Raw genomic sequence first — 26,190 nt, 5'->3', positions numbered from 1 at the left:
TCCGTGAAGATAGCTATAAATAATGTCCACAGAACGAAATATTGGAGTTTGGTAGTGTACCATGTCCTTTAGATGTCACTGTCAACGTTGTTTTCTGGCGTTTATTTGACATTTGACATAATACAAATACAAGTTGTTTTTGTTTTTGTTATTATTACATTTATATGCTTGAATGCTTGAATCTTGAATTGAGATTCCCGCAAATAGTTTTTATTAAAAAATTGTATATTATAGTGTATACTGGTATATTAATTAAATTAATGGACAAACGTTACTCGCTTCAGGCTACTACTACCTACGCGGCACCTGACAGGTTCTTGGCAAAAGTATTTGTAAATAGTTAGGTTGTTTGAGGATGGAGTGGTCTGAAGAGGCAATTATTGAATTCTTGCACCTCTATGAAAACGAAAGAGTTATTTGGCACCCTTCCTTTAGGCGTGATAAATACAGCCATCATGAAGTTCATGATGCGTGGAAGCGAATCCAGACTGAATTTTCCTTGAAAAAATCTATAGAGGATTTGAAGAAGAAAAGAGAACACCTGATGGGTACATTCAGAAAGTGTGTGGCTAAAATAAAAGCAAGTGAGGAAAGCGGCTCTGACACTGATGAGAAGTATAAACCTAAATGGTTTGCATTTGATATAATGGCAAGGTTTTTAAATCATTTGATTGAACCAATGGAGACCATAAAGTTAGAGGTAAGTAATAGTTTTATTGTTTATTTATACCTATACAGTGGAACCCCGATAAGTCGGCCCCCGATAACCCGGAACTCCGGCTAACCCGGACTGATTTTTATCAGACAAACATTTCAACAATAAAAATGTATTGCTGTTACAAAATCTCGTGAACCTAATTCATTCATTTGGTGACGTCAATATACGAACGAAACGATTGAATCCGACATTACTGAAAATATCAGGGTGCAGATGGGACCCTGTCGCGCAATTCGCAGCAAATAAAATAGTCGTATGTTTTTTGCTTCATTTTATTTCGGTTATACATACGCATTTTCAAGGTTCACGAGGTTTTGTACCAACTCTATGTAATATAATATTTGAGAGATAATGGAACCGGATTGAACTACATTTACCATAGTAAAAATGACTCATGGCACACCACATTCATTGTGGTGTTATCGAAAACAGGCACCTGTATTATCCTTTATTTATTTGAAACTTTCTTAGCATTGTTTAGAAAAGACTATTAAAATTCTTTTTTTAACAATGGTCTTAGTTATCATTGTTATTAAATAACATAACATCAGAGACGGTATTGTGTGTAGTAAAGTCGTATTGTTCGCTTCGGTTTTGTAATCGTTCGTAAATTTATTCAGATTTTGTGTTTGCGTGTCTTTTGTCTATAAGGGCAACAAAACGTAAAAATGTAGTGACAATGGAAAAGAAACTAGAAGCATTAAGTAGAATTGATAAAGGTGAATCTTGCAGCATTAAATTATGGTGTCGGTACATCTACAGTATCGGATTGGAAGAAAAATAGAACTAAAATCGAAGAATTTTTTTTCAAAATGATAACAAAAGACAGTTTGGACAATCGGTGCAAAGCTAATAAAGCTAAGAATGAGACATTTGACGACGCTTTGTATGTGTGGTTTTGTGTGAAATGCGAACGTGGTTTACCAGTGTCTGTGTGACAATTATAACGGAGTTTATCTGTAAGCATACCATATTTTATTAATTTTTACCATTTTCTCCGGCTAACCCGGATTTTCGATAACCCGGATCGGCCGCGGTCCCAATTAATCCGAGTTAACGGGGTTCCACTGTACTATTAATTTTACCCGTCACCATCCAACAGAGGATCCAATTAATAGGGAACTTGCATAAAATTTTAATTAAAAAAAAGGTATAAATCAGAACAGAACATAATTTAAAATGTATATCGAAGAAAGAAAGGTGTTTTTGTCTCATTTGTCCCCTAAAAGTGATTAATATCGAGAGAAAATTCAAATTACAGCAAGCAGCCAGTCCAAAATGCACCATCATTGGTTACGAAGTCATAAAGTTGAAAATTTTCAAGGTCCGCTCAGTATCTCAGGTATGGTGTATCTCAGTTTTATAAATCTGTAGATAGTTGCTGTGAGCTATATACACTCCTGGCCAAAAAATCGGGACACCTTAAAAATGGGTCATTTTTGATGTCTCGAATCTCCTAAACCTGTTGTCGGATTCTAGTGATTTTTTTAGTATGTTATCGGCTTATTCTCTAAGAATATGGATGTAGTAATAGTGTTGCTGAACAGGTAAATGTCATTATATACCTAGTGTAACAATAATACTGTGTTTTTTCCTGAAAGTTTGTAGCACCCTGTGTAATATTCTAGCATTTAAAAAATATTGAAATTAAAACTCAATTGTAGCCTTAGCCTTTCTTAACATTCTGCTTTTTGACTCATTCACTCATGTTGGATAATGAAAAAGTTAGGTACTTTGACAACTAGCCATGTTCTTCATCAGTACAGGGTGTTTCTAAATCAGTGCGACAAACTTTAAGGGGTAATTCTGCATGAAAAAATAATGACCCTTTGATTTATAAACATATGTCTGAGAATGCTTCGTTTAGAAGGTACAGGCTGTTGAGTTTTTTCTTACACACAAAAGATCTATTTATTGCTCTAAAACCGGTTGAGATATGCGGTTGGTGGTTTTTAAGAGGCAGTTATTGCGCATTTTTTGACATACAATTATGTATTTTATATTCACCATTGGCATGCATACGGGTCATATTACCTGTATGCACGCCAATGGTGAATATAAAATTTTTAATTGTATGTCAAAAAATGTGAAATAACTACCTCTTAAAACCTACCAAATTTCATTTGCATATGTCAACCGGTTTTAGAGCAATAAATAAATCGTCAGTTTGTAAGAGAAAATTCAACATCCCGTATCTCGGAAACGAAGCATTTGCGAACATATGTTTATAAAGCAAACTGTCAATATTTTTTCATGCAGAATCAACCCTTAAAGTTTGTCGCACTTATTTAGAAACACCCTGTATTGATGAAGAACATGGCTAGTTGTCAAAGTACCTAACTTTTTCATTATCCAACATAAGTGAATGAGTCAAAAAGCAGAATGTTAAGAAAGACTAAGGCTACAATTGTGTTTTAATTTCAATATTTTTTAAATGCTAGAATATTCCACAGGGTGTTACGAACTTTCAGGAAAAAACACAGTATTATTGTTACACCTGGTATACAATGGCATTTACCTGTTCAGCAACACTATTACGACATTGATATTCTTAGAGAATAAAGCTATAACATATTGAAAAAATCATGAGTCTACTGTACTTATTGGTAATCTAATAAAAATATTTTATACTATCTCTTCAAAAACTGTATCAAACACCATTGTAAACAAAATGGTTTATACTTTTATTGGGACCTTGCAAGTTCAGAAGAGCGACAAATGATTTCATAGCTCAGCAACATTTTTAGCACTTTTAATTATATTGGCCAATTATATTAGTCCTGGTTACAGGATAATTGTCAAGGCCTTAGCCCAAAAAAAGAATAAGAAGAAAAAGTAAGATTAAGGTTGTTATTAACCCTAGAGCAGTCGCGCCGTGAGAAAAAATCTCACATTTTATCCTTTTCCGTGATAACTTGATGAAAAAATTTTCCTCATTGCTTTCCACTAGTAAGTGCCTCGAGGAAAATCGTAATAATGCGTAGAAATTTTTTTTTTATTTTTTTTTTGTGGAATTTATGGCTTTGGTGAGTACTAATTAGCTTTAAAATTGTTAGAAATAGATAATTTTAATATAACAAGTAAATAAAAATATTATAAAATAGAAATTTGATTTAAATTTGTATTTAAATCTATATTGTGAGATTTTTTCTCTATGCGCTACTACTTACATTACAGAAGTGAGCGCGACTGCTCCTGGGTTAAAACGTAAACATTGTAGGTATGTAGTAAATAAAATTAATTATTAAAATGCGGTACTACAAGCAAAATGTAATTAATTAAATTCACTTTAATAATTGTATATCATATCAATATTGTGGAACAACATATCATTTTTACAATTTATAACACAGCATTTGCGAAATCCCATTTTCTTCAATGACAGAAATATACTTCAATTTGACAATATGAAATATTTAAGAAATATGTTAGAAAGTTGCAAGGTTTCTCCGCGACTTGTGTACGATCATTTCTCGTATCCCCTCCAAGTACTTGCACACAGCGAATATAAAACATAAGATATGTCACCAGATCACAGAATATAACTTAGTCACTCAGTAGTAGCGTTACCAGGTGTCCCGATTTGCGCGGGACGTCCCGATTTTCAGGGGTCTGGGGACGCGTACCGATTTGTACCTGATCGGGACACTAAATGTCCCGATTTTCACCCACGAAAGCCAATTTCAGGAGGACTTGCAGTGAATTTTATAACAACTACGTTATAAAAACAAGGCACTCCTAAAGCGGCAAAATCGAATGAAACTTATAATTTTAATAAAACATAAATGATTTACTTAATCTACGATATTTTTGTAATTTCTTCTGATTGTTATTATTATATAGGATTTAATACAGATTATAGAAACATCTTGTAGTCCAGTAAATGAACTGTCAATACGGCGATACCGTTTAATTTTCAGGATAAACTCCGAATTGCATAAAAATTTGGACGGCTTGTGCCGTTGGTTGCTTTTACTCGGGAGGTGACAGTCACCCCTACTTGGGGGGTGAAAAACCGCGCGTTTAAAATAAGTCCGGAGATGGATAAATTGACTACCTAATTCTAAGCAATTTTAGTTCTATAGAATTTTAACTTAGTTTTTACTTTTCGAGTTATTTACGATTGAAAATGTTTATATTTCGACAAAAATTTTCAGGCGATTTTCACAAATAACTCAAAAAGTAAGTTATTGATCGAAAAAAATATTCTTAGCAAAAATGTAGCATAATATTAAAAAAAATGAAAAAATTTGTAAACTCGTAAAGTATATAGACCCAGCAAATGCAAAGTTTTAGCTCATGAAAAATACGTTCTTATTCGTGAAATTCCAAATCAAATATTTCAACGTGAAATAACCTTTTTAATAAAGCTTTATTTTTATGTTTTAAAAAAGTTTCTATCATCAAAACTAAGAGGGTTATGCTCAAAATCAAGTTGATCAAATTATGATTGAAAGGGCCTGAACGAGTCACTAATCACGAGTGTATGCAAAATATGAACAGCAATATTTGAACCAATTTTTGCCTAACAGAAAAACAAAATGAATATATCATACTTATAAAAGCAAAACCTACCTACTTTTTACTCCTTGAGATTTTTAGTATCCCTAACACTTTTTAAGTTATTTTGAAAAAAGGGTATTTTCCAATACCTATTTTAGGAAATTTTTTTTTACTATAAAACCAATTTTTTTTAAAACTAAACACTTCCATCCGGTAAACCTTACAGATCGTATAAACAGTACACATATAAAGTAAATGGTAAAGCGGTAAAGAATAATTTTATTTACGGTGCTAAATGGGGGGAGATTTTCATGATTCGTTTTTACCAAAAAAAGAAGCCAACTTTATTTTGAGCGTAACTCGTTTAGTTTTAATGCTAGAGACTTTTATATAAAACAAAATTAAAATTTTTTTTAAACACTTTAAAAAGTTTTAAAAAAATTTTGCTCGGAAATTGCTTAATTTTTTGGTTATTTCAAGTTGAAAAATTCGATTTGAAATTTGACGAATTAGAACGTATTTTTTATGAGCTACAAGTTTTCATTTACTGGTTTTATAGACTTTCTGAACATAATTTTTTTTGCTTTTTTAAAAGCTACATTTTTGCTAAGAATATTTTTTTCGATAAAATTACTCGAAAAGCATTGACTTAGTTTAAAAATTATATAGAACAAAAGTTTTTTAGAGCTAGTCAGTTGATCCATTTTGGGACTTACCTTAAACGCGCGTTTTTTACCCCCGAGAAGGGGTAATTGTAACTGTCACCCGCAAGTAAAAGCAACCAACGGTACAAGTCAACTTTGAAGTAGACAGTAAGTAGAACCTAAAACCAGATGTTCATGCAATTCGGAGTTGACTCTGAAAATTACATTCCAAAACGGTCATTTACTGGGCTATTGTAGTTTATTTGTCCCGATCTACAACCCTAAATCCCGATTTGTTTTTGCTTATGTACCGATTAAAAACAAATCGGACCTGGCAACACTACTCAGTAGTATAATTTTTGTCTATACCTTACAAGTTTCAAACATCGGACTACAAAAACGTCCCATAAATTTTGTCGGACAGAACTTCCAATTGATTTTTTTACCCTTTCACTAAACTCATGCAAAAATCAGACCGCTAGTTATCACCAACATAATTCCTGTCATTTGACATGTTCTATGTGTCAGACTTGTCAAAATGCCCAACATTTTTGTCAGACAAACATTTTTTTATACATTATATAAAGTTGACAAATAAAACTTCCCCTGTTCCAGTATTGGGACCGTGCAAGTTCAGCAAAGCGACCCCTATTTCTACGCTCTGTACTTTTATTCGCACTTTTAATTATATTGGCCAATTATATTAATCCTGGTTACTGGATAATTGTCAAGGCCATAGTCCAAAAAAATAATAAGAAGAAAAAATAAGATTCAGGTTATGTTATGAAAACGTCAACAATTGTATGTAGTAAATAAAATTAGTTATTAAAATGCAGTACTGCAAGCAAAATACAATTAATTAAATTTACCTTTATATAATAATTGCATATCATATCAATATTGTGGAGCAATATATAATTTTTCTGCTTCATTGACAGAAGGTATGAAATATACGTCAATTTGACAATTTCAATTGACAATATGAATTATTTAAGATAGTTGCAATATTTCTCCGCGACTCGCGCAGGGTCGTTTCTCGTTTCCCCTTCCAAGTACTTGCACACCGCGAATTCCCATACATCAAAGTTTGTCTGACTCGACACTGTTAAGCTATGAACAAATTTTCAGTTTGCTTTTCATAAACTTTTTTTTTGATACGTGGGATCCAAGACTATGTGTATGACACTCTTTTGTAATTTAGATTTTACAATATATATTGTTTTTCAGAAAGTACAACGTATTCCTGAGGAGCAAGACAATTATATAGAAAATGAAACACAAGATGATGATATTTCAAATATCTATATGAGCTCGACAGGTATTGTTCAATGTATATTATAATCAACTTTTATGCATGAAAATTTTTATTTTACAGAACCAAAAAGATTAACAACCAAACGCAGAGCAACTTCGAATAATTCCATTAACAAAATGACTAAATCAAGTAAAATAGCACAGGACACAACTGATGACAAAGTGGAAAATGATTACGATATATTCCAGGAAATAAGTCAGCTTACACAAAAGGATGAGTATGACATATTTGGAGAATTAATAGCAAAAAGACTTCGAGGATTAAGACAACATGAAAGAGACTATTTAATGCATGAGATGGAAAATATGATGTACCAAGCTAAAATCAGTTCTTCTCAACACACAGTTCAGTGACATTCCATTAACTTCATCACCAAGCCCTACAACAATTTACTTTTCACTGAACTCAATTGACAACTTAAAGTATGAAGTATGACCCTTGTATCATAAGGTAGTCAAAACAAAAGTTGTCTGTCATTTTAAAATACTGACCTTACCTCATTTTCTAATGTTCAAATAATAAGAATAATGCGATTAAACAGTTGTTACCTTCAGAAGAAGATCAATTGTACAACACTTGTTTAATTTATAGTTACGGTATATTATCGAAATAAAAAAATAAAGTTTTAGTTAATAAATCAGGATTTAATTAAATACTGGCAAGTATATACTGGCAAATAAAAATACTGGCAAAAATATATAGTATATACTGGCAAATAAAAATTAGAGTAGAGTAGAGTAGAGTATTTATTGGTAATGATGTACAAATGTACTTTTACAGGTCAGCAATAATTAAAATTGTCTAAAATTACATTAAAAGTTGACAGTACTTCAGTAAAAAAAACCTATTACTAAAATTTAAAAACTAAACACTAATTAAATTACAGGACAAAACAAAATTTAGATCTGAAGTACTCCTCAAATGAGTAGAAAGCACCCATCAGAAGATAATTTTTAATTTGTCTCTTAAATTGGTTAAAATCAAGACTTTTAATAGATATTGGTATACAGTTATAAAATTTCAATGCTAGGTATCTGGTTCCATTTCTGGTCCTCTCAAGTCTACTGAAGTCTGGTACAAGGGCATCATGATTTCTAGTCTGATAAGTATGCTGTTGTGTTTTATACAGATCTACATTTTGATGAACATACAACAGGCACTGCATAATGTACACAGAAGGTAGTGTGAGAATCCTCAGGTTTCTGAAAGACTGCCTACAATCGTCCCGATAACCCTGACCTGTGATTATGCGAATACACTTTCTCTGCTGACCAAACACCTTATCTATATGGCAAGAGTGTCCCCAGGAAAGGATTGCGTAAGTAAAATTGCAATAACTTTATTTGGACAGACAAAGTTCATATAAAAATCTGAAAATTTAGTCTCTTACTTCTTCTTCTACGGCACTACAGCCCAAATTAAGCCTTGGCCTCCTTTATTTTTTCTTCTTAATCAGTCAAAATTCCATAGACACTAGGTATATAGAGCTGTCACTGAACGTGGATATTATGAGCTATTACCTCTATCGATTTTCATGAAAATTGGTGAGTAATTAAAGGATACTTCAAAGAACAAAAATGACATGGTGCTAACTTGCGCTTTTACCCTGGGGGTGGATGCCGCCCCTTCTCGGGGGTGAAAATTATTTTATTAAAAATAACTCCATAAATCGATAGAGGGACATATTGTAAGCACAATTTGTTATATAAAGTTATTAAAATAAATCGATACTTTTTGAGTTATTAAAGATCAAAGATTTTAATTTTTCGTGAAAATTGCATGTTTTAAAGCAATTTTTGATAAATAACTCATGACTACAAAAAAGTTACAAAAAAGTTATCATTACCAAAATTGAAGATAATAATAAATCGAATAAATTACATACTTGAAAAACCTTTTAATATTAATTCAAAGTGTAAAGGGTGGGTTATAGGTAATTGATTATACATTTTTTTCAACGAGTATTCAAATCTAAGTATTCAAGCTTAAATGACGGGAAAACGATGCATGGCAGTGGCGGCTCGTGACATCTGCTATAGGGTGTGCTGCATGAACCACGGCCAATATAAAATAATAGAAATAGAATAACATACGAAAACAAAAACAATAAAATTAGCTTTAATACTAATTAATAGTAACTAATAACGACATGCTATAAAAATCTGATTAACTTACATTTATTGCATTTTTCTAAATTGGAAATTAATACGCCGGTCCTTTTTTGTCGCAAACTTTTCGATTACTTTATCGTTAAAGTTCGGTATTGAAGCGATGAACTTTTTTTCTATCGAGAGTGTGGAAAGGGCTGTTAATCTGTCTTCGCGCATTGAATTTCTTAAAAATGTTTTGATCCGTTTTAAAGTTGAAAAACTACGTTCAGCTTCTGCTGTGGTCATTGGCGTAGTCACCAGAATTTGTATCAACTTTTTGGTTTCTGTTAATGTGTCCTCTAAATTATTAGAAATTATAAATTTTAGTAAAGGCACTGCACCTTTTAATGTTCTACACTCGATATTGGAATACAAAACTGACAGTTCTGTTCGCAAACGGTTTTTATCAAAGAAGTTATAAGCTGTACAAGTTAAATCCAATTCATTTTCAGGAAACTTATTATTATATTTTTCGAAATGTTCTGAAGATAAAAGTGTTGCGGCAACTAGATGATTTGTATATGCAAACCGTTCTTTTGCATTGTTTATAATAACATCACAAACTTCTAGACAGGCAATACGGTGATCCTGTTGGCTGTTATTTGGGCGTTTCCTTTTTTGGACACTAGGCGCCGCATTTAAATTTGAAGCTTGATGTATGATAGGGTCTATTTTATTTCGGACATTGTTAATACTTTGCTCAAAAACATGTATAGCTTTCTGTGCTTCGGTTGGGTCCATGTTCTTTTTTTGAAGATTATTGTACAAAACGTCAACATGTGGCATAATATAATGAAAAACAGTCAGCCAGAAAGTAAAATTTTGATCTTCCAGAATACGTCTAAGTCCTCTTGCTTCCTTGGAAGTAATAGCATTTGACTCTTCTTCTAGTTGCTCCATACACTCAATAATAAAGTCTCTATATTCGTAAACGACATTTACTGTACGAATATTGAAATTCCAGCGTGTAGGGATTGAACGAGGAATATTTTTTCCAACTATTTGATTTAAGACAGCTATTCTTTGAGGTGAATGACTAAAAAATCCAGGTATATCATGTAAATCTCCAAAAAATACGCGTACTTGGGAATTAATAGAACATGCTCTTGACATTATTAGATTCAATTGATGGGCGTAACAGTGCACAAAATGAGCAGTTTCATATTTTCTCTTAATTATTGTTTGCACTCCGCCATGTATCCCACTCATAACAGCTGCTCCGTCATAACTTTGTGCAATGAGCTTATTTTTGTTATTCTTTAATATTGGGTCTAAAACATTCAAAATTGTGTTAGCTAAGGTTTCAGCATCATGTTTTTCTGGAAGCAAAAAAGTCCAAAACCTTTCAACTGGAGCACCGTTTTTTACATAACGAAAAACAATGACCATTTGAAATTTCATAGAAACATCCGTTGTCTCATCAGCTATCACTGCTAAAAATGGGGCTTCATTGATTTCGTTTAAAATCTCCTCAGCGTATACTTCTAGCATGCAATCCAAAATATCATTTTGTATTGTTTTTGAGGTACCTTTGAAAATTGTCGCATTTGTAAGGTGTTCACTAAGTGTTTTATCAAGTTCAGCAGAAAAATTCACTAAACCACGAAAAATTCCAGGGTTATCTGATGTTTCAGATTCATCGTGTCCTCGTAAGGCGAGCTCAAAAGCCCCACAGAATTTTATACAGTCAATTATTTTTGACAAAACATACCTGTTTTTCGTCACCTCTTCATTGTGTTTTTGTATATTTATCCAATAAGCAGAGTCAAGTTGGGCCTGTATATTAAGTTTCCCAAATAATGCAAATCGCATTTCATTGTTCATATGAGTTTGCGTGTTTTCATGCTTCTTTATTTTTTCACTTAAATGCACTAGATCCCGCACTCCTGTCTCGCGCCACAATTTTTCCTCTTTATCTGCGCCGAATAATGCACACGGAAAACAGAAAAAAGCATTTTTTTCGGAACATCCACAAATCCACTGATTTCGTAGATACATGTCTTTATTAAATTTACGCGTATATGTTTTTCCACGGCTTTTACCGGACACTTCAATATTAAGATCAGGCATAGGACGGCCACGTTCTTTTATAATCAACTGTTGTTGATAGTGAAGTTTTTGAAATTTATTTACACCTAATTTAAATTGAAACTCCATTGTTTTAAACACGCTCGAACAAAACAAATTAAACAAAATTGTAACCTAAGAATTTCTAAACACGGCACAGATGCAACGGTCACGAATAACTGTCGTGAATTGCAGCTCGCAAACACATTTCCGAGGCCGTTAATCAGCCGATTGCCGAAGCACATCGGCTAAGATCGCCGTTTGCCTAATAAATGCATTTTACCGCTGCCAGTGTTTCGGTTGTTATCGACGCGGCTTCACTGGAGCAGCAAATACGTAAAAAGATTGCTTCACTGGAGCACCAAATACGTAAAAAAATTATACGGTTTCACTAGAGGAGTAAATACGTAAAAAAATAATATTAATCATCGTTGTTGGTGAATTATTATTAACAGTTGATGTTTAATATGATAATATGGCAGATTTGAAATAAAACTATATTAATTATTCTTTAATAATTAAGATTTGCTATGGTTGTTTGGTAGTTCTGCAGCTCAGCAGCACATAAAGAAAAGCCGCCACTGATGCATGGCATATACTTACTAAACACTTGTCAAATTACTCAGAAATATCTATCAACAAGTGAGCTCCCAAAGAAGTTGATTGCATTAAAATTTATGCTACAAAAAATTTTCAAAATTTATGCTCCAAAAATTTGTTTTTTTTTAGAATAACTTCATTAATTTTGATGATAATTCAAAGTTCACCTAAAAATTATTTGAAAGTGCTATAAAATGGTATTAAACTTAATCTTTTATATCCCTTATTTTTTAAGATAAAAGGTTAAAAGGCCCCGGTTACAGGGTTCTCGCAGTAAAATTTAGGCTTTAAACGTTTCTATCTCTGTTATTTTTTACCCTACAAAAATAATAAAACAGTAAAATATTTTTCTGAAGCTATTTCTTTGTGGCATTTTTGTAATTAACTATTCTAATTGGGAAATAAGCCACACTTTAACTTGAAAAAATAATTTTATTAACGTTTCGACTTCCAATTCGGACGTTGTTGTCAAAATATTTATAAAAGAAAAAACTGAAATTTTAAAATCATGTTTTATTTTAAAAATATGCAGTCTAAACCGGTCAAAATTTTTGAGGTCACTACTTATGCTAAAATAAAGAAAGTCTTATAGGAATTACTATACATGTTAATTTTTGGGGAAATGGCGTATGTTTTATTTTTCACTTTTTCCTAAAAAATTCGAAAGGGTTCTCTTATTTTCATCATAACTTGCTTAATTTTGATGTTATCATTATCAACTTCTTGTAAGGAAATATATCAAAGGAATTTACTCGTTATTATATTAGCTTCAATTTTGGCAATGATAACTTTTTGTAAAAACTAATGGTAACTTTTCGTAAAAACTTATAATGATAAGTTTTTGAGTTACTTATGAAAAACCGCTTTAAAACATGCATTTTTTCACGAAAAATTAAAATCTTTGATCTTGAATAATTCAAAAAGTATTAATTTATTTTAATAACTTTGTATAACAAATTTTGCTTAGAATGTATCCCTCTATAGATTTATGGGGTTAGTGTTTAATAAAATAATTTTCACCACCGAGAAGGGGGCACCCACCCCCAGGGTAAAATCGCAAGTTGGCACTATTTCACTTTTGTTTGTTGAGGTATTCTCTAACTACTCACCAATGAGTATTGGGTGCATCTGTGTTTCTTGACCAGACAATATGCACTAAATACCAGCCAATAAAGCATCTTCAAATTATTTTATTTGGGACCTGTGAACTTGTATACTGATTAGTTTTTTTTAATGTTAACCCTTTCAGCTTCGCTTTAATATTTCCAACATCAGCTTCTGTGCCGGCGGAAATAATTTCGTTTGAATACGTACGTGCCATGGACACGCTTATCTATAGTTTTCTTTGGACGAGCGTACGAGTCACTGGAGCCGAAAGGGTTAATTACATCAAAGCTTACCGTACAGCCTTGTAGAACAGCTCATATAACTGTCATTATAGTGCACCAGTGAGACATAATAAGGAGAAATAATCAATGGTTTAAAGAATTGTTAGAGAAATTAAACAATACAAAATTGTCACATACTGGTTACATATTTTATTTTATTAACCGAAATTATATTTCGGCTACTATGTTTTAGTAAAAACCTCCATGTATCCATATAAAAGCTGTTGAATATTGGATTTTTTATCAAGTTCTGAGCTATTCTGGTAATTTCAAGTGTCTATAGAGCACTTCACGTTAAGAACTTAAGAACGGAACGTTCCTAAGTTCTTAGTCCATAGTACATTGGCCAATCTAAGTTCCTAACAGAACTTAGATTGGCCAATGTATTTCTTATGGACGATACAAGCGCGCCGATGCTGCGGCGCGCCGTACTGATTAGAATGAATCGTATATCGGCAGTCGAGTAGCCACCCGTGCCCAAGAGGTTTGGCATCACTGATCTTCATAAGTGCAATGTTCCGTTCTGAACGTGAAACAAAGTATAGGTAGTCTGGAAGTATGTTTAAAATGGATTAAAAGATTTCCCGGACATAGTGACACAGAACAAGTGAAATATATAAAAACGATTTAAAAGGGTATAGCTGACATCGGCTATAAATTCTTGTAGGCAGGACCCCAAATTGGGCTGTCCTAAATTGCAAGTTTGTGACGTCACAATTTTAGACTTTAGGTAGGTTATCTCATGATACGGTTATCTCGAAGGTGGTTCGAGATATCGAAATGCCGTTTTCAGATTTGGATCCAGGAGAGAAAACTACATTGTGCATTCATCAGTAGATCGGTTTCAAGTATTGCAGGGACGGGCAACGCATGAACGCAAGGATAGACTGCGAATTTATAAATGAAAACGAAATTTTCGTTGAAAAATTTCTTTTATGCTGACAACTTACGTAGGTAGATACTCTGTATATATAATATGACAATGGAGGATCTACGGGGAGGGAAAATGAGGAAGTTTCCCCCACTAACACGGTCCAAAATTAAAAAAAAAAAATAAACATAAAAATATATTAGCTGACATGAGACAGACACCACAGAAAGATAACTTCAACCCAATAAACACGCTAGTTAGGAAAATTAAGGGAACTTAATGCATATAACTTAATTTATGTCTTATGTAATCCTGAGTTTATTTTTTTATGGCTGGTTTTTCATTGGAAGTTCCCCCATAATACTATAAATAAGATAATATAGTGCACATCCGGAAGTCGTGACGTAAGGGGAGACCCGCAAGTTCGTAGTGGGTAATGGTTTCTATATTTTATCTTTGACAGTTATTTTGACTGGAATCTCGACACTAATTTTTTTTTCGAATACATTGAAGTTTAATGTTATTTTGCTAATTGAATAATTTCATCACATAATGCATACAAATCCCATTTAACTTTAACAAGAATTCAAATTCAACTTCCGGTCTCCAGTTACGTCATCAATGCGCGAACTCGGTATTTGCGCTACGGGAAAATACTATCTCTTTATTTATAGTATCATGGTTACCCCTAAGGCAAATTTCTAGATCCGCCACTGTAACGCCCGGTTTCATAATGAACTTAAAGTGAACATTAACTAAAGTTCACTTTAACGTTGACATTTACCCATATGAATTGCATTGACAAGGGTACCAACTTAAAACTTAAAGTCCACTTTAACTGATTATGAAACCGGGCGTAAGTTGATATTACATATTTATATCTAAAGTCGACTTTACATTACATGATTTATCATGTGATTTGTCATATGATTTGATCATGGAGTGAAATTTACATGTTTACACTGTGTGATTTGTCATATGATTTTGCATTGTTTATACGACTCGTTTTGTCATAAGCATTGTCATGCGGCTCGTCATGGGAAAAATCATATGACAAATCACATGATAAATCATGTAGTGTAAAGTCGACTTTACATGCTCTTCCCCGATTTATTCTAAGGACATGGCAACACTGCCAAACACCAATATTTTGTTCCGTGGAGGCTCTTTTGAGGCTATCTTCAGGTTATACTATTTATCATAGAATGGCCTACTACCATATGGAGTATTCAACCACTCGCCTATGATAAACGTCACTGTCAATGTTTATCTGACATTCCACCAGGGTTACCATGTCTAGGGATTTTCCCCGAATCTAGGGATTTTTTGAAGCTTTTGGAGCGCTGGAGGGATTTTTTTTGAAATCTAGGGATTTATTAAACTGTGCTGGCGCCATTTTTTGTTGTTATTAAATATCTTTTTGTTCAAATATTATTATTATTGTCATTATTTATTGTTCCCTGACATAAATATTCCTAAGTAAACATTAAAACATTACCTAATCAATGATTAAAGTGGATTAAACATAGTGTTTAATAGGTTATAAATTAAATTGACAGCTGTCATCTGTCAATTTCTTCTTTTTTAGGTCAAATTAATACGATTTAGGGATTTCTAGGGGAAATTGAAGCTCCCGTCTAGGGATATTCTGAAATTTCATCTGGCAACCCTGCATTCCACCATTCCACCCATTTTATTTTTAAAAGTGATTCGATCGAGATTCCGACAATAGTTATTTTTATTAAAAAATTATATAGGTGTTTAACATAGTTAAGATACAAAAAGAGGTAAGCCTTTATTAATTAGTACGTTTTTGATTGATTATTAAGGAATAAAATCTCTTGACAAACGGGAATAACTATAACTTTATAGCCGGTCTAAGCCGGTAGTATGAACAGTTTTTGTGGGAGCCTATATTTTGTATTCTTTAGTTTTCATGTAATTTATACACCATGAAGTAATTTTTGCTATTCATAGTTAAATGTGCCCATCTTTTGATGTTATAATTTCACGTGTTTCGTAAACAATATGCAGTTTTGTATTAATATAAACCGGTACATTAGTTAAATTAATGGAAAAATAAAAATGTTACTTCATGAGGCGATTACCCACTACCCTGTAATACTTGCCAAATTTTACATCTTTGTATGTATTTTTTACATCCTTGTTATAAAAATTAGTATTAGTGACTGTAGTGTCTGAAATGACATAAATTTGACATTTATCAGATGTCAAAGTGACAAGTATCACGCCAAGTAGTAGCTAGTAGCGCCATAATATTATCTTATCATATTTTTATACCAAAAAAGGCTATTTATGATATTAATTCCACAAATATGTGTAAATAATTCGGTTCTATTAAGATGGACTGGTCTAAACAGGAAATTATTGAGTTTTTGAAGCTTTATGAAAGAGAAAGCATCATTTGGGACCCTTATAATGTACTAAATAAAAACAGAAGTGAAGTTCATTATGCATGGAAGCGAATCCAGGATGAATTGCCCTTTAAAAAATCTTTAGAGGATTTGAAGAGGAAAAAAGACTCACTGATGGGTACATTCAGAAAGTTAGTGGCTAAAGTCAAAGCAAGTGAGGGAGATGGCTACGATTCTGATGAAGTATTTAAACCTCAATGGTTTGCTTTTGATATCATGGCCAAGTTTTTAAGACATTTGAATGTACCAACTGAGACCATAAAGGTAGAGGTAAGTAATCATTTTATTGTTTATTTATATAAGTATTTGTGTACATTAACAATGTTTACCACCCATGAAACTTAATCCTTGTTAATAAAATATTGCTCAAATGCTTCTCTGATTTGTTTTGCTTCTACACTTAGCTTTCTGTTCTTGAAATTCCCCATATTAATACATTCACAGACACGCTTCACATGTAGCCAAGTCTTCTTATGGAGTAAGTGACTTCATATGCAGTTGTGTCCGTGAATGTGAACACTAAAACTTCCGATTCCTGTATAATTTAACACATTGCATGGCTGTGTCGCTCATATACGAGATACACAGATATTTTGCCAGGGGCCAAGTTGCTCATTTTTGATATACCTACCACATATGACTTACTTTCTTGCCGTGGATATCAATGGGCAATGAAACTATGAAATAGCCCTGGATCCCACGTACCAAAAAAAAGTTGATTAATAGCAAGCTGACAATTTGTTAATAGCTTAACAGTGTCTAGTCGGACCAACTTTGATGTACGGGAACACTGGAACAGGGGAAGTTTTAATTGTGGAACGTGATTGTAATTGTGGAAAATAAGTTTATGATTGTGAAAACTAGCAGGTTGTTTTTAAGTTTATTCAATAGCAAACTTTATACAATATATGAAAAAATGTTTGCCTGCCAGATATGTTGGGCATTTTAATTAGTCTGACATGTAGAACATATCAAATGACAGGAATTATATTTGTGGTAAATAACAGTCTGATTTTTGCATGAGAGTTTAATGAAAGGGTAACAAATAAATTAGAAGTTATGTCCGACAAAATACATGGGACGTTTCAGTAGTCTTCTTCTTCTTCTTCGCGCGACTAGGATTACTCCTGTTTGTCTGCCTCTTATTCTGTTTCAGTTGTTGTTGACTGTACATTGTCTTTCCACCTTTTCGGCGGCCTTCCAACGGGTCTTCTGCTATACGGCTTGTTGTTTTTACAGATGCTCGCTAATCTATCTGGTTCCATTCGGTTTACATGTTCGTTCCAGTTTTTCTTCCTTGTTTTTATCCACCTATTAATATTTTGAATTTTGCATCGTCCTCATATACAGTGCCGGCAAAAAAATCTTTACATTGCCAAATAAATCACCAAATTTGAAGACAATTTGCATGCGTTCTGTCTTGGGAGAGCGTACTTGCGACGACAATTGTCTGTAGTTTACGGACCGCTTAGCTTATTTAGGGTATTCTGCGCATTTGCACTGTAAACAGTTGGCTTTGTGCGAGTAGTCAGTGTTAAACTTCGTCTCATTTGTAACGTTTGAAAAAACTCCAACATTAATTTAATATCCCAATTCCCAAAAAGAATGTCCATTTTTTTAAATTTATTTTGTGAAGTTCAATATCATTATAAGATCCCAAGCCGTCCCTGTACACAGCCATGAAGTATTGCATAACATTTCAATTTGTTACAATTTGTAAGAAGTGAGATGCGTAGATGAACTTTCTAGAAGAAATCTTGAACTGAAAGTTGAGTTCTTGTCAACTAAGCATCCCTAAGGATCAAAATCGCTCGGTACTTCCGTCGTATTTTTCCCCTGTAGTAGCTTCAGAGCGAAGCGCAAATTAGTCCAGCTTTACGTCCCAAGGTGATAGCATCTCCTCGGCTGGTACTCGCTCGAAGTAGGGCGTAGTCCCTTTGTTCCCCGCCGGTAAAATGTAGAATGGTCGCTGTGAAGATCTGAATGTGTGGTGAGTGCTCTGAGAGGATTTTTTTCCACATATAGTGTTGGATTTAATGGAAAATCGAAGCCTCTTGAGAGTCAAACACGCAGTTCTACAAACCGGCATTGTTGCCCATTTTTTTGTGTTACGTATGATGGTCAAGCCCTGATTTCATCGAAGAAATGTCGTTCCTGTCCCGTGATGTTTTGTTTCCAGTTCCCAGAAATGAAGTCTCCAAGTCCCCATTGCCCTGAAACAGAAGAAAGAATATGGCATAGAAGCCAGTAAAAGAAAAGATGTTGCCCAGTCTAACCCCAAAGAGGAATCAATGATGAATGTCCCCCATTTGGTACCCCGTAAGTGAGAAAAAAGTCTTAGTAAGTACCCATATATGAACCAGAGGATTTGTTTCGAACGGCGTCCTTTTTTTTAAATAGTAGAAAGATCCTCTAGTCAGAGTAAGTACCCTTTGTATTTGGTTATGGTAGTTTAGTCATCTTAACACTCCTTCACCCTCCCTAACGAATCTACGACCTAGCTCCCGCACAACAAATGAGCTGCCGTCCTGCAACGAGGTTTGCGTGTCTGCTTCTTCTTCTTTAGCCCCATTCTGACCCCCACAGTATCTCTATAGATAGTCTTTCCTTGTTCCCATATGAGCAGACATGTAAAACGCTTCAAATGTCGCCCAACGTGTGAGGCCGATTCATTTTTCTGCCTCCTTCAGTATCCAGTAGTTGTCTTGTCCAGTTGAATGCTTCAACTGGCCCCGACAACGTGGGGCCTGTACTTTTTTGGCCTCCCTCAGACCCCATTAGCATGTGCCCACTACCATGTCCTTTTAGCCTCCTTTCGGTCTCATTTGTACTACAACTGTTAGGCAGTGCCCGTCCCCTTGGGCAGCCGATCTCAGTTTGTGGTGCAGGTGTTTCCGACAACATGGAAGCTTGACTTTTGTCATGTTTTGTATGCCCATTGTTACAAGTCTAGCTTGTAGACATGTTCAACTAGTAGTTAGCCTATCTACTAGTCCCCAATGTCTTTAGCCACCCCCCACTTAGTGTTACATTTGTAACGTACACCCTGAAGTTTGACCTGAGTAAATATCGCCCCAGTCTTCCCATGTAGTTTAGCCCAGATTCCTCTTGTCTTGCCCCCAGAAACTGTTTCATGTCTGTTAGTGCCCCCGAAACTGTTTCAGTCTGTTAGTCCCCATGAAAGAGCCCATTTTTGTAGTTTTTGTTGCAGAAGTTAATAATTTTTCCAAAGAGGTGTAAGTATGTACACATTTTGTTGTGATGTTGATTTGGTCATGCTGTTGATTGTATAGGCATGTACCATTTCATACATCATAGTGTATTTAACTTGTAACCCCATATGTATACTGGTATTGTATGTATCGTAGAACAGAATTGTATGTTATTGTAGCGTACTAACTGTATTGTATTGATATTGTACCCATGATGAAAACATTGATTTGAATTTTTTTGAAAATATTGATGAAATATATAGACAAACAGTTGAATAAAAAAGTAACGTAAAATTTTTTTGAAAATTTTGGTAAAAAGTAACGTTAAATATTTTGAATATTGAATCCACTTATGAAGTATAACAGTATGTTGTATTTTTTGCATGTATTCCTATAGATCAACAGTTTTTTACAGAATAACCGTTTTTTGTGATTTATTGATTTGGTCATTTGAGTAGATGTGTAATGTTGTTGGTATGGTCCGTGTATGAGCTTAGTCCCGTATTGTCTGTGAAAGTTTTGTCATCCCATTGAGAAGTCATCCCCTTGAGAAGTGGCCCCGTGAAGAAGTGAAGAGGGAAACCGTGGAGAGGCCCCCCACTTATTCAAGAAGTCACCCCTTGTAGAAGTAACCCCATGAAGAAGTGAAGAGGGAAACCGTGGAGAGGCCCCCCACTTATTCATGAAGAAGTGAAGAGGGAAACCGTGGAGAGGCCCCCCACTTATTCAAGAAAAAGCCCCCCCCCTTGTCTGTGTTGCCCCTTGTTTTTTTTGACTAATCTATCTTTGTAGGTGTCAAAAGGATGCCAGAGGTTAGTTAAAAAGAGCCCGTGAAGTAGTAGTTGAAGTCTCCCCCCAGTGAAGTAGTAGAAGTCCCCCGTGAATGAAGTATGTCTTTTTGTATCTGACATGTCACAAGTGTAATACTCGTGATGAAGGAAGTGTTGTTCAGCTATCTGTGAACACTTTCATTAGTAGTCGGAGCAAGAAATGTCTTATCCAGTGTGAGCTCATATAGGAACCAAATTTCAATATTGTTTGTGTTTGTAAGCCCCTGAGTATAACTAGAAGTCATTGAGTATGTTGTTGCCTGTTTGTTTGTCTATCCCTGTTTTGTCTGGAAATTTTAGAGCCCGTTGTCCCGTGTTGTCTGTTAGCCCGTATTGTCTATTAGCCCGTGTCCGTGCTGGAGTTTGATTTTTTTTGGCGAATAGTTAGTTGACCTCTCTTCTGTTTGTTGATTGAAAGTAGGCCAAGAGCAGAAGCTGTGACAAGGCTGGTGAGGTTAGGATCTGGCCGCGTTGAGTACAGGTGAAGCTTGCTTTCGGTCGATAAATGGAAGTGGTTGTTCGTCAGAACTGTCATACTTTCCAATGTCCCTTTGGTCTTCCCCTTGCGTGTTGATTTCATCCCCTGTTTTGAAAAAGTAGCCCCCCCGTTTTGAAAAATAAAGTCCACCCCCAGTCTTGAGAAATGAAATGCCCCCAGTTTTGAAAAGTAAGTCTATGCCCAGTTTTGAAAAGTAAAGCCCAACCCCTGTCTTGAAAAATGAAGTCTATCCCCTGTTTCGAAAAGTGAAGTGTAGCCCTGTTTTGAAAATGAAGTCTTCCCCCAGTTTGTGATTTGAAAATGAGAGAGTTGTCTAGTGAACGTTCATGAAAGGTTCTTATGTCCTAGATTGGACTGTTGAGTGAAAACGTAATGATGTAGTGTTCTCTATATCATATGTTGCGTTCATTTCCCTTAGTCTTGTTTAAAAAGTTTGATATCCTGTTTGAACCCAGTATGCTAGTCTTTTTGGTCTTTTGTTGTTGTCACACGTATCCCCTCACCCCCTTGTTAATATTGTCTTGATTTTAGTCCTTGTTGTTGCCATATACCCCTTTGTCTAGCCCTGTCTTATTTGAATGAGTTGTTGAAGTAAGTTGTTGGTGAGATTTTATCTCACTGAGGTGTTTAGACTGGATTGTCTAAATCCTCATTTTGCAGAACCGTTGCCAAAATGTCCCGTGAAACTCGCTAGGTGTTAGCAGAGTTTGGGCAGATGTATATCTGTCATATTTTTTTAGTTTTTGTGAACCGCTCGCGGTTAGGCAACGAGGTGACAAGGCTGTGTCTGCCCTGGTATGTCACTTGTGTTACTGCTGTGGATGTCAGCGAGGTCCACACAGGGCACAAGTTTAGTTTCTTTCCCAAGGCACAGAAACTCTTGTCACCTACAGTTCTTTGTAGAGTCAAGAAACATTTAAGTCTACTCGACTTTAAAGAGTCTGGCGATTGATGGCACGCTAGCCCAATCCCTAACGACCTTTTTGTTTTGTTTAATCCCCACTAGCCATTATCTAAATATTTTGATATTGTTGTCCTGTCACACCTAAGATGTCCATGTTGGATTTTTTTCTGTTTGTTATCGAAAACTGGATAATCTTATCCAGGTTTCTCTTTTGCGCGGAGGCTTTGTAACGTTTGAAAAAACTCCAACATTAATTTAATATCCCAATTCCCAAAAAGAATGTCCATTTTTTTAAATTTATTTTGTGAAGTTCAATATCATTATAAGATCCCAAGCCGTCCCTGTACACAGCCATGAAGTATTGCATAACATTTCAATTTGTTACAATTTGTAAGAAGTGAGATGCGTAGATGAACTTTCTAGAAGAAATCTTGAACTGAAAGTTGAGTTCTTGTCAACTAAGCATCCCTAAGGATCAAAATCGCTCGGTACTTCCGTCGTATTTTTCCCCTGTAGTAGCTTCAGAGCGAAGCGCAAATTAGTCCAGCTTTACGTCCCAAGGTGATAGCATCTCCTCGGCTGGTACTCGCTCGAAGTAGGGCGTAGTCCCTTTGTTCCCCGCCGGTAAAATGTAGAATGGTCGCTGTGAAGATCTGAATGTGTGGTGAGTGCTCTGAGAGGATTTTTTTCCACATATAGTGTTGGATTTAATGGAAAATCGAAGCCTCTTGAGAGTCAAACACGCAGTTCTACAAACCGGCATTGTTGCCCATTTTTTTGTGTTATGTATGATGGTCAAGCCCTGATTTCATCGAAGAAATGTTGTTCCTGTCCCGTGATGTTTTGTTTCCAGTTCCCAGAAATGAAGTCTCCAAGTCCCCATTGCCCTGAAACAGAAGAAAGAATATGGCATAGAAGCCAGTAAAAGAAAAGATGTTGCCCAGTCTAACCCCAAAGAGGAATCAATGATGAATGTCCCCCATTTGGTACCCCGTAAGTGAGAAAAAAGTCTTAGTAAGTACCCATATATGAACCAGAGGATTTGTTTCGAACGGCGTCCTTTTTTTTAAATAGTAGAAAGATCCTCTAGTCAGAGTAAGTACCCTTTGTATTTGGTTATGGTAGTTTAGTCATCTTAACACCCCTTCACCCTCCCTAACGAATCTACGACCTAGCTCCCGCACAACAAATGAGCTGCCGTCCTGCAACGAGGTTTGCGTGTCTGCTTCTTCTTCTTTAGCCCCATTCTGACCCCCACAGTATCTCTATAGATAGTCTTTCCTTGTTCCCATATGAGCAGACATGTAAAACGCTTCACATTTACCGCGTAAAGTTTGAGATCGTCAAATTCTAAATTGAACTGACAAATATGGGTAGAAAGAAACTCACAAAAGAGGAGAAGGTTCATGCTTTAACATTACTGAAGAAAGGGGACTCTGTAATTACCATAGCACGTGATATTGGTGCTTCAAGAGAGGCTATTTATCAACTGAAATGTTGCAGCCGAACGTTTCAGTTAATAAATAGCCTCTCTTGAAGCACCAATATCACGTGCTATGGTAATTACAGAGTCCCCTTTCTCCAGTAATGTTAAAGCAAGAACCTTCTCCTCTTTTGTGAGTTTCTTTAGACCCACATTTGTCACTTCAATTTAGAATTTGACGATCTCAAAGATTAAGACTGACTACCTGCACAAATCCAACTGTTTACAGTGCAAACATGCAGAATACCCTAAATAAGCTAAGTGGTCCGTAAACTACAGACAATTGCCGTCGCAAGTACGCTATCCCCCCTCCCCTACCCTCCCCCAAGCGCAGACAGAACCCATGCAAATTGTCTTCAAATTTGGTGATTTATTTGGCAATGTAGAGATTTTTTTTGCCGGCTCTGTACTTCTGTTGCTTTGTCTGTCTCTTAATGATATGCCCGCTATTGATCTTAATACTTTCATTTCGATATTGTTGATTTGATGTTTCGTCTTCCTTGTATCGGTCCTTGTCTCCCCTGCATTTGTTAAGATAGGTCTTACTGTTGTCTTGTATACTTTTATGTTGCTTTCCGTGGAGATATTTGTTTCTCCATATGGTTTCTCGGAGGCAACCACTTACTCTTGCCGCTTTTGTTGCTTGTGTTGTGGTCTCTGTTCTTATATTCCTGTCACTAGTGATCTCTACTCCTAGGTAATTGAATTTCATTACTTGTTCTACAATTTTGCCGTCTATTTCTAACTTGCATCTATGCGGCTCTTTACTTATCACTTATACATTTAGTTTTTTCTACTGATATTCTCATATTAAGTTTATTTGCTGTGATATTGAAAGTTTAAAGCTGCCTTTGCAGGTCATCCTCGTTATCAGCAATTAGTACTGCATCATCGGCATAGCATAGTATCGTGATTTTATGCGCTCCCATGTGGTATCCATGTCGTTTTCTTACTTCGTGAATTATTTGATTCATCACTATATTAAATAAAAATGGGCTGAGCGAGTCTCCTTGGCGGATTCCTCCTTTTAGTTCTATGCATTCTGTTTCTCCTGTTGACATTATCACTCTGGTCTTGTTGTTCTTGTTAATTTCATTAATTAGCCTTATTATCTAGTGGTCTATTTGTTCAGCTTGTAATAAATTTAAGATATCATTTCGCCTCACCCTGTCAAAAGCACTTTGCTGACATTCTTTGCTGTAGTCTGACATTCGAAGCCTGTAACCTGTTCCACAATTAAAACTTCCCCTGTTTCAGTGTTCCTGTACATCAAAGTTTGTCCGACTAGACACTGTTAAGCTATTAACAAATTTTCAGCTTGCTATTAATCAACTTTTTTTTGGTAAAAACTCTTTTATAATTTAGACTTTACAATATAGATTGTTTTTCAGAAATTAGAAACTAACACTGAGGAGCAAGATGATTATATAGAAAATGGAACACAAGATGATAATATTTCAAATATCTTGGTGAGCTCGACAGGTATTGTTCAATGTATATTATATTCAACATTTATGCAAGAACATTTTTTACAGAACCTACGATATCTACGAACAAACGTAAAGCAACTTCAGATGATTCCATTAACGAAATGACAAAAAAAAGCAAAACAACACAGGACATAATTTTTGACAAAATAGATAAGGCTTATGATATTTTCCAAAGTCAATTTAGAGAAAAGGATGAGTGTGACTTATTTGGAGAATTACTAGCAAAAAGACTTCGAGCGTTAAGACACCATCAAAGAGACTCTTTAATGCATGATATGGAAAATATGATGTACCAATATTTGAATTCAAAATGAATTTCTAGTTGTAGAGTATTTTTAGCTGTATATTTACATATTTATAGACCTGGATCCCGCGTACCAAAAAATAATTGATTAATAGCAAGTTGAAAATTTGTTAATAGCTTAACGGTGTCTAGTTGGACAATCTTAGATGCATGGGAACACTGGAACAGGGGAAGTTTTAATTATGGAACAGATTAAAAATTTGGAACGTCAGACTACGAAAACGTTCCATGTATTTTGTCAGACAGAACTTACAATTATTGATTTGTTACCATTTCATTAAACTCTCATGCAAAAATCGGACTGGTGTTTATCACCAACTGGGCATTTTAATGAGTGGAATACGAAGAACATGTCAAATGACAGGAATCATGTTGGTTAGTAATAGCAGTCTGATTTTTGCATGAGAGTTTAATGGAAGAGTAACAAATCAATTGGATGTTCTGTCCGACAAATTACATGGGACGTTTTTGTAATCTGATGTTCCAAATTTTTAAACTGTTCCACAATTAAAACTTCCCCTGTTCCAGTGTTCCCGTACATCAAAGTTTGTCCGACTAGCCACTGTTAAGCTATTAACAAATTTTCAGCTTGCTATTAATCAACTTTTTTTTGGTACGTGGGATCCAGGCTTAGAGTATAGAGACATTTAAATATATTTATTTAAATTAAAATGTGTTTAATATTAAGTACTGTTTTAAAGACCTTTTTAGTCTTTAACACGTAATTACAATTACAGCCAAGTGTAATCGCAAACTATGCCTGTTACACAAGTACAT

At 34.8% G+C, this 26,190-nt stretch overlaps 3 protein-coding genes across 3 annotated transcripts in view; all 3 read left to right on the top strand.

The window, feature by feature from the left end:
• Positions 1-143: 143 nt before the first annotated feature.
• Positions 144-7,817, top strand: LOC126887243 (uncharacterized). The gene is made up of 3 exons (XM_050654650.1): positions 144-700; positions 7,093-7,183; positions 7,241-7,817. Exons 1-3 carry the CDS (start codon positions 356-358, stop codon positions 7,531-7,533), a joined length of 729 nt encoding a protein of 242 aa, XP_050510607.1. The 5' UTR covers positions 144-355; the 3' UTR covers positions 7,534-7,817.
• A 7,732-nt stretch (positions 7,818-15,549) lies between these two features.
• LOC126886298 (uncharacterized) overlaps positions 15,550-26,190 on the top strand; it is a 131,387-nt gene continuing 120,746 nt past the window's right edge. The window contains exon 1 of the mRNA XM_050653170.1: positions 15,550-16,043. The gene's annotated coding sequence lies outside the window, so the exon portion shown is untranslated. The remainder of the gene's footprint in view (positions 16,044-26,190) is intronic.
• Positions 16,481-26,085, top strand: LOC126887240 (uncharacterized). The gene is made up of 3 exons (XM_050654648.1): positions 16,481-16,961; positions 25,011-25,101; positions 25,155-26,085. Exons 1-3 carry the CDS (start codon positions 16,620-16,622, stop codon positions 25,421-25,423), a joined length of 702 nt encoding a protein of 233 aa, XP_050510605.1. The 5' UTR covers positions 16,481-16,619; the 3' UTR covers positions 25,424-26,085.

This window comes from Diabrotica virgifera, chromosome 6 (assembly GCF_917563875.1).
Source record: "Diabrotica virgifera virgifera chromosome 6, PGI_DIABVI_V3a".
NCBI classification, from domain to species: Eukaryota; Metazoa; Arthropoda; class Insecta; order Coleoptera; family Chrysomelidae; genus Diabrotica; species Diabrotica virgifera.
The sequence above is the reverse complement of the archived record's forward strand: the minus strand, read 5'-3'. Positions and strand labels throughout refer to the sequence as shown.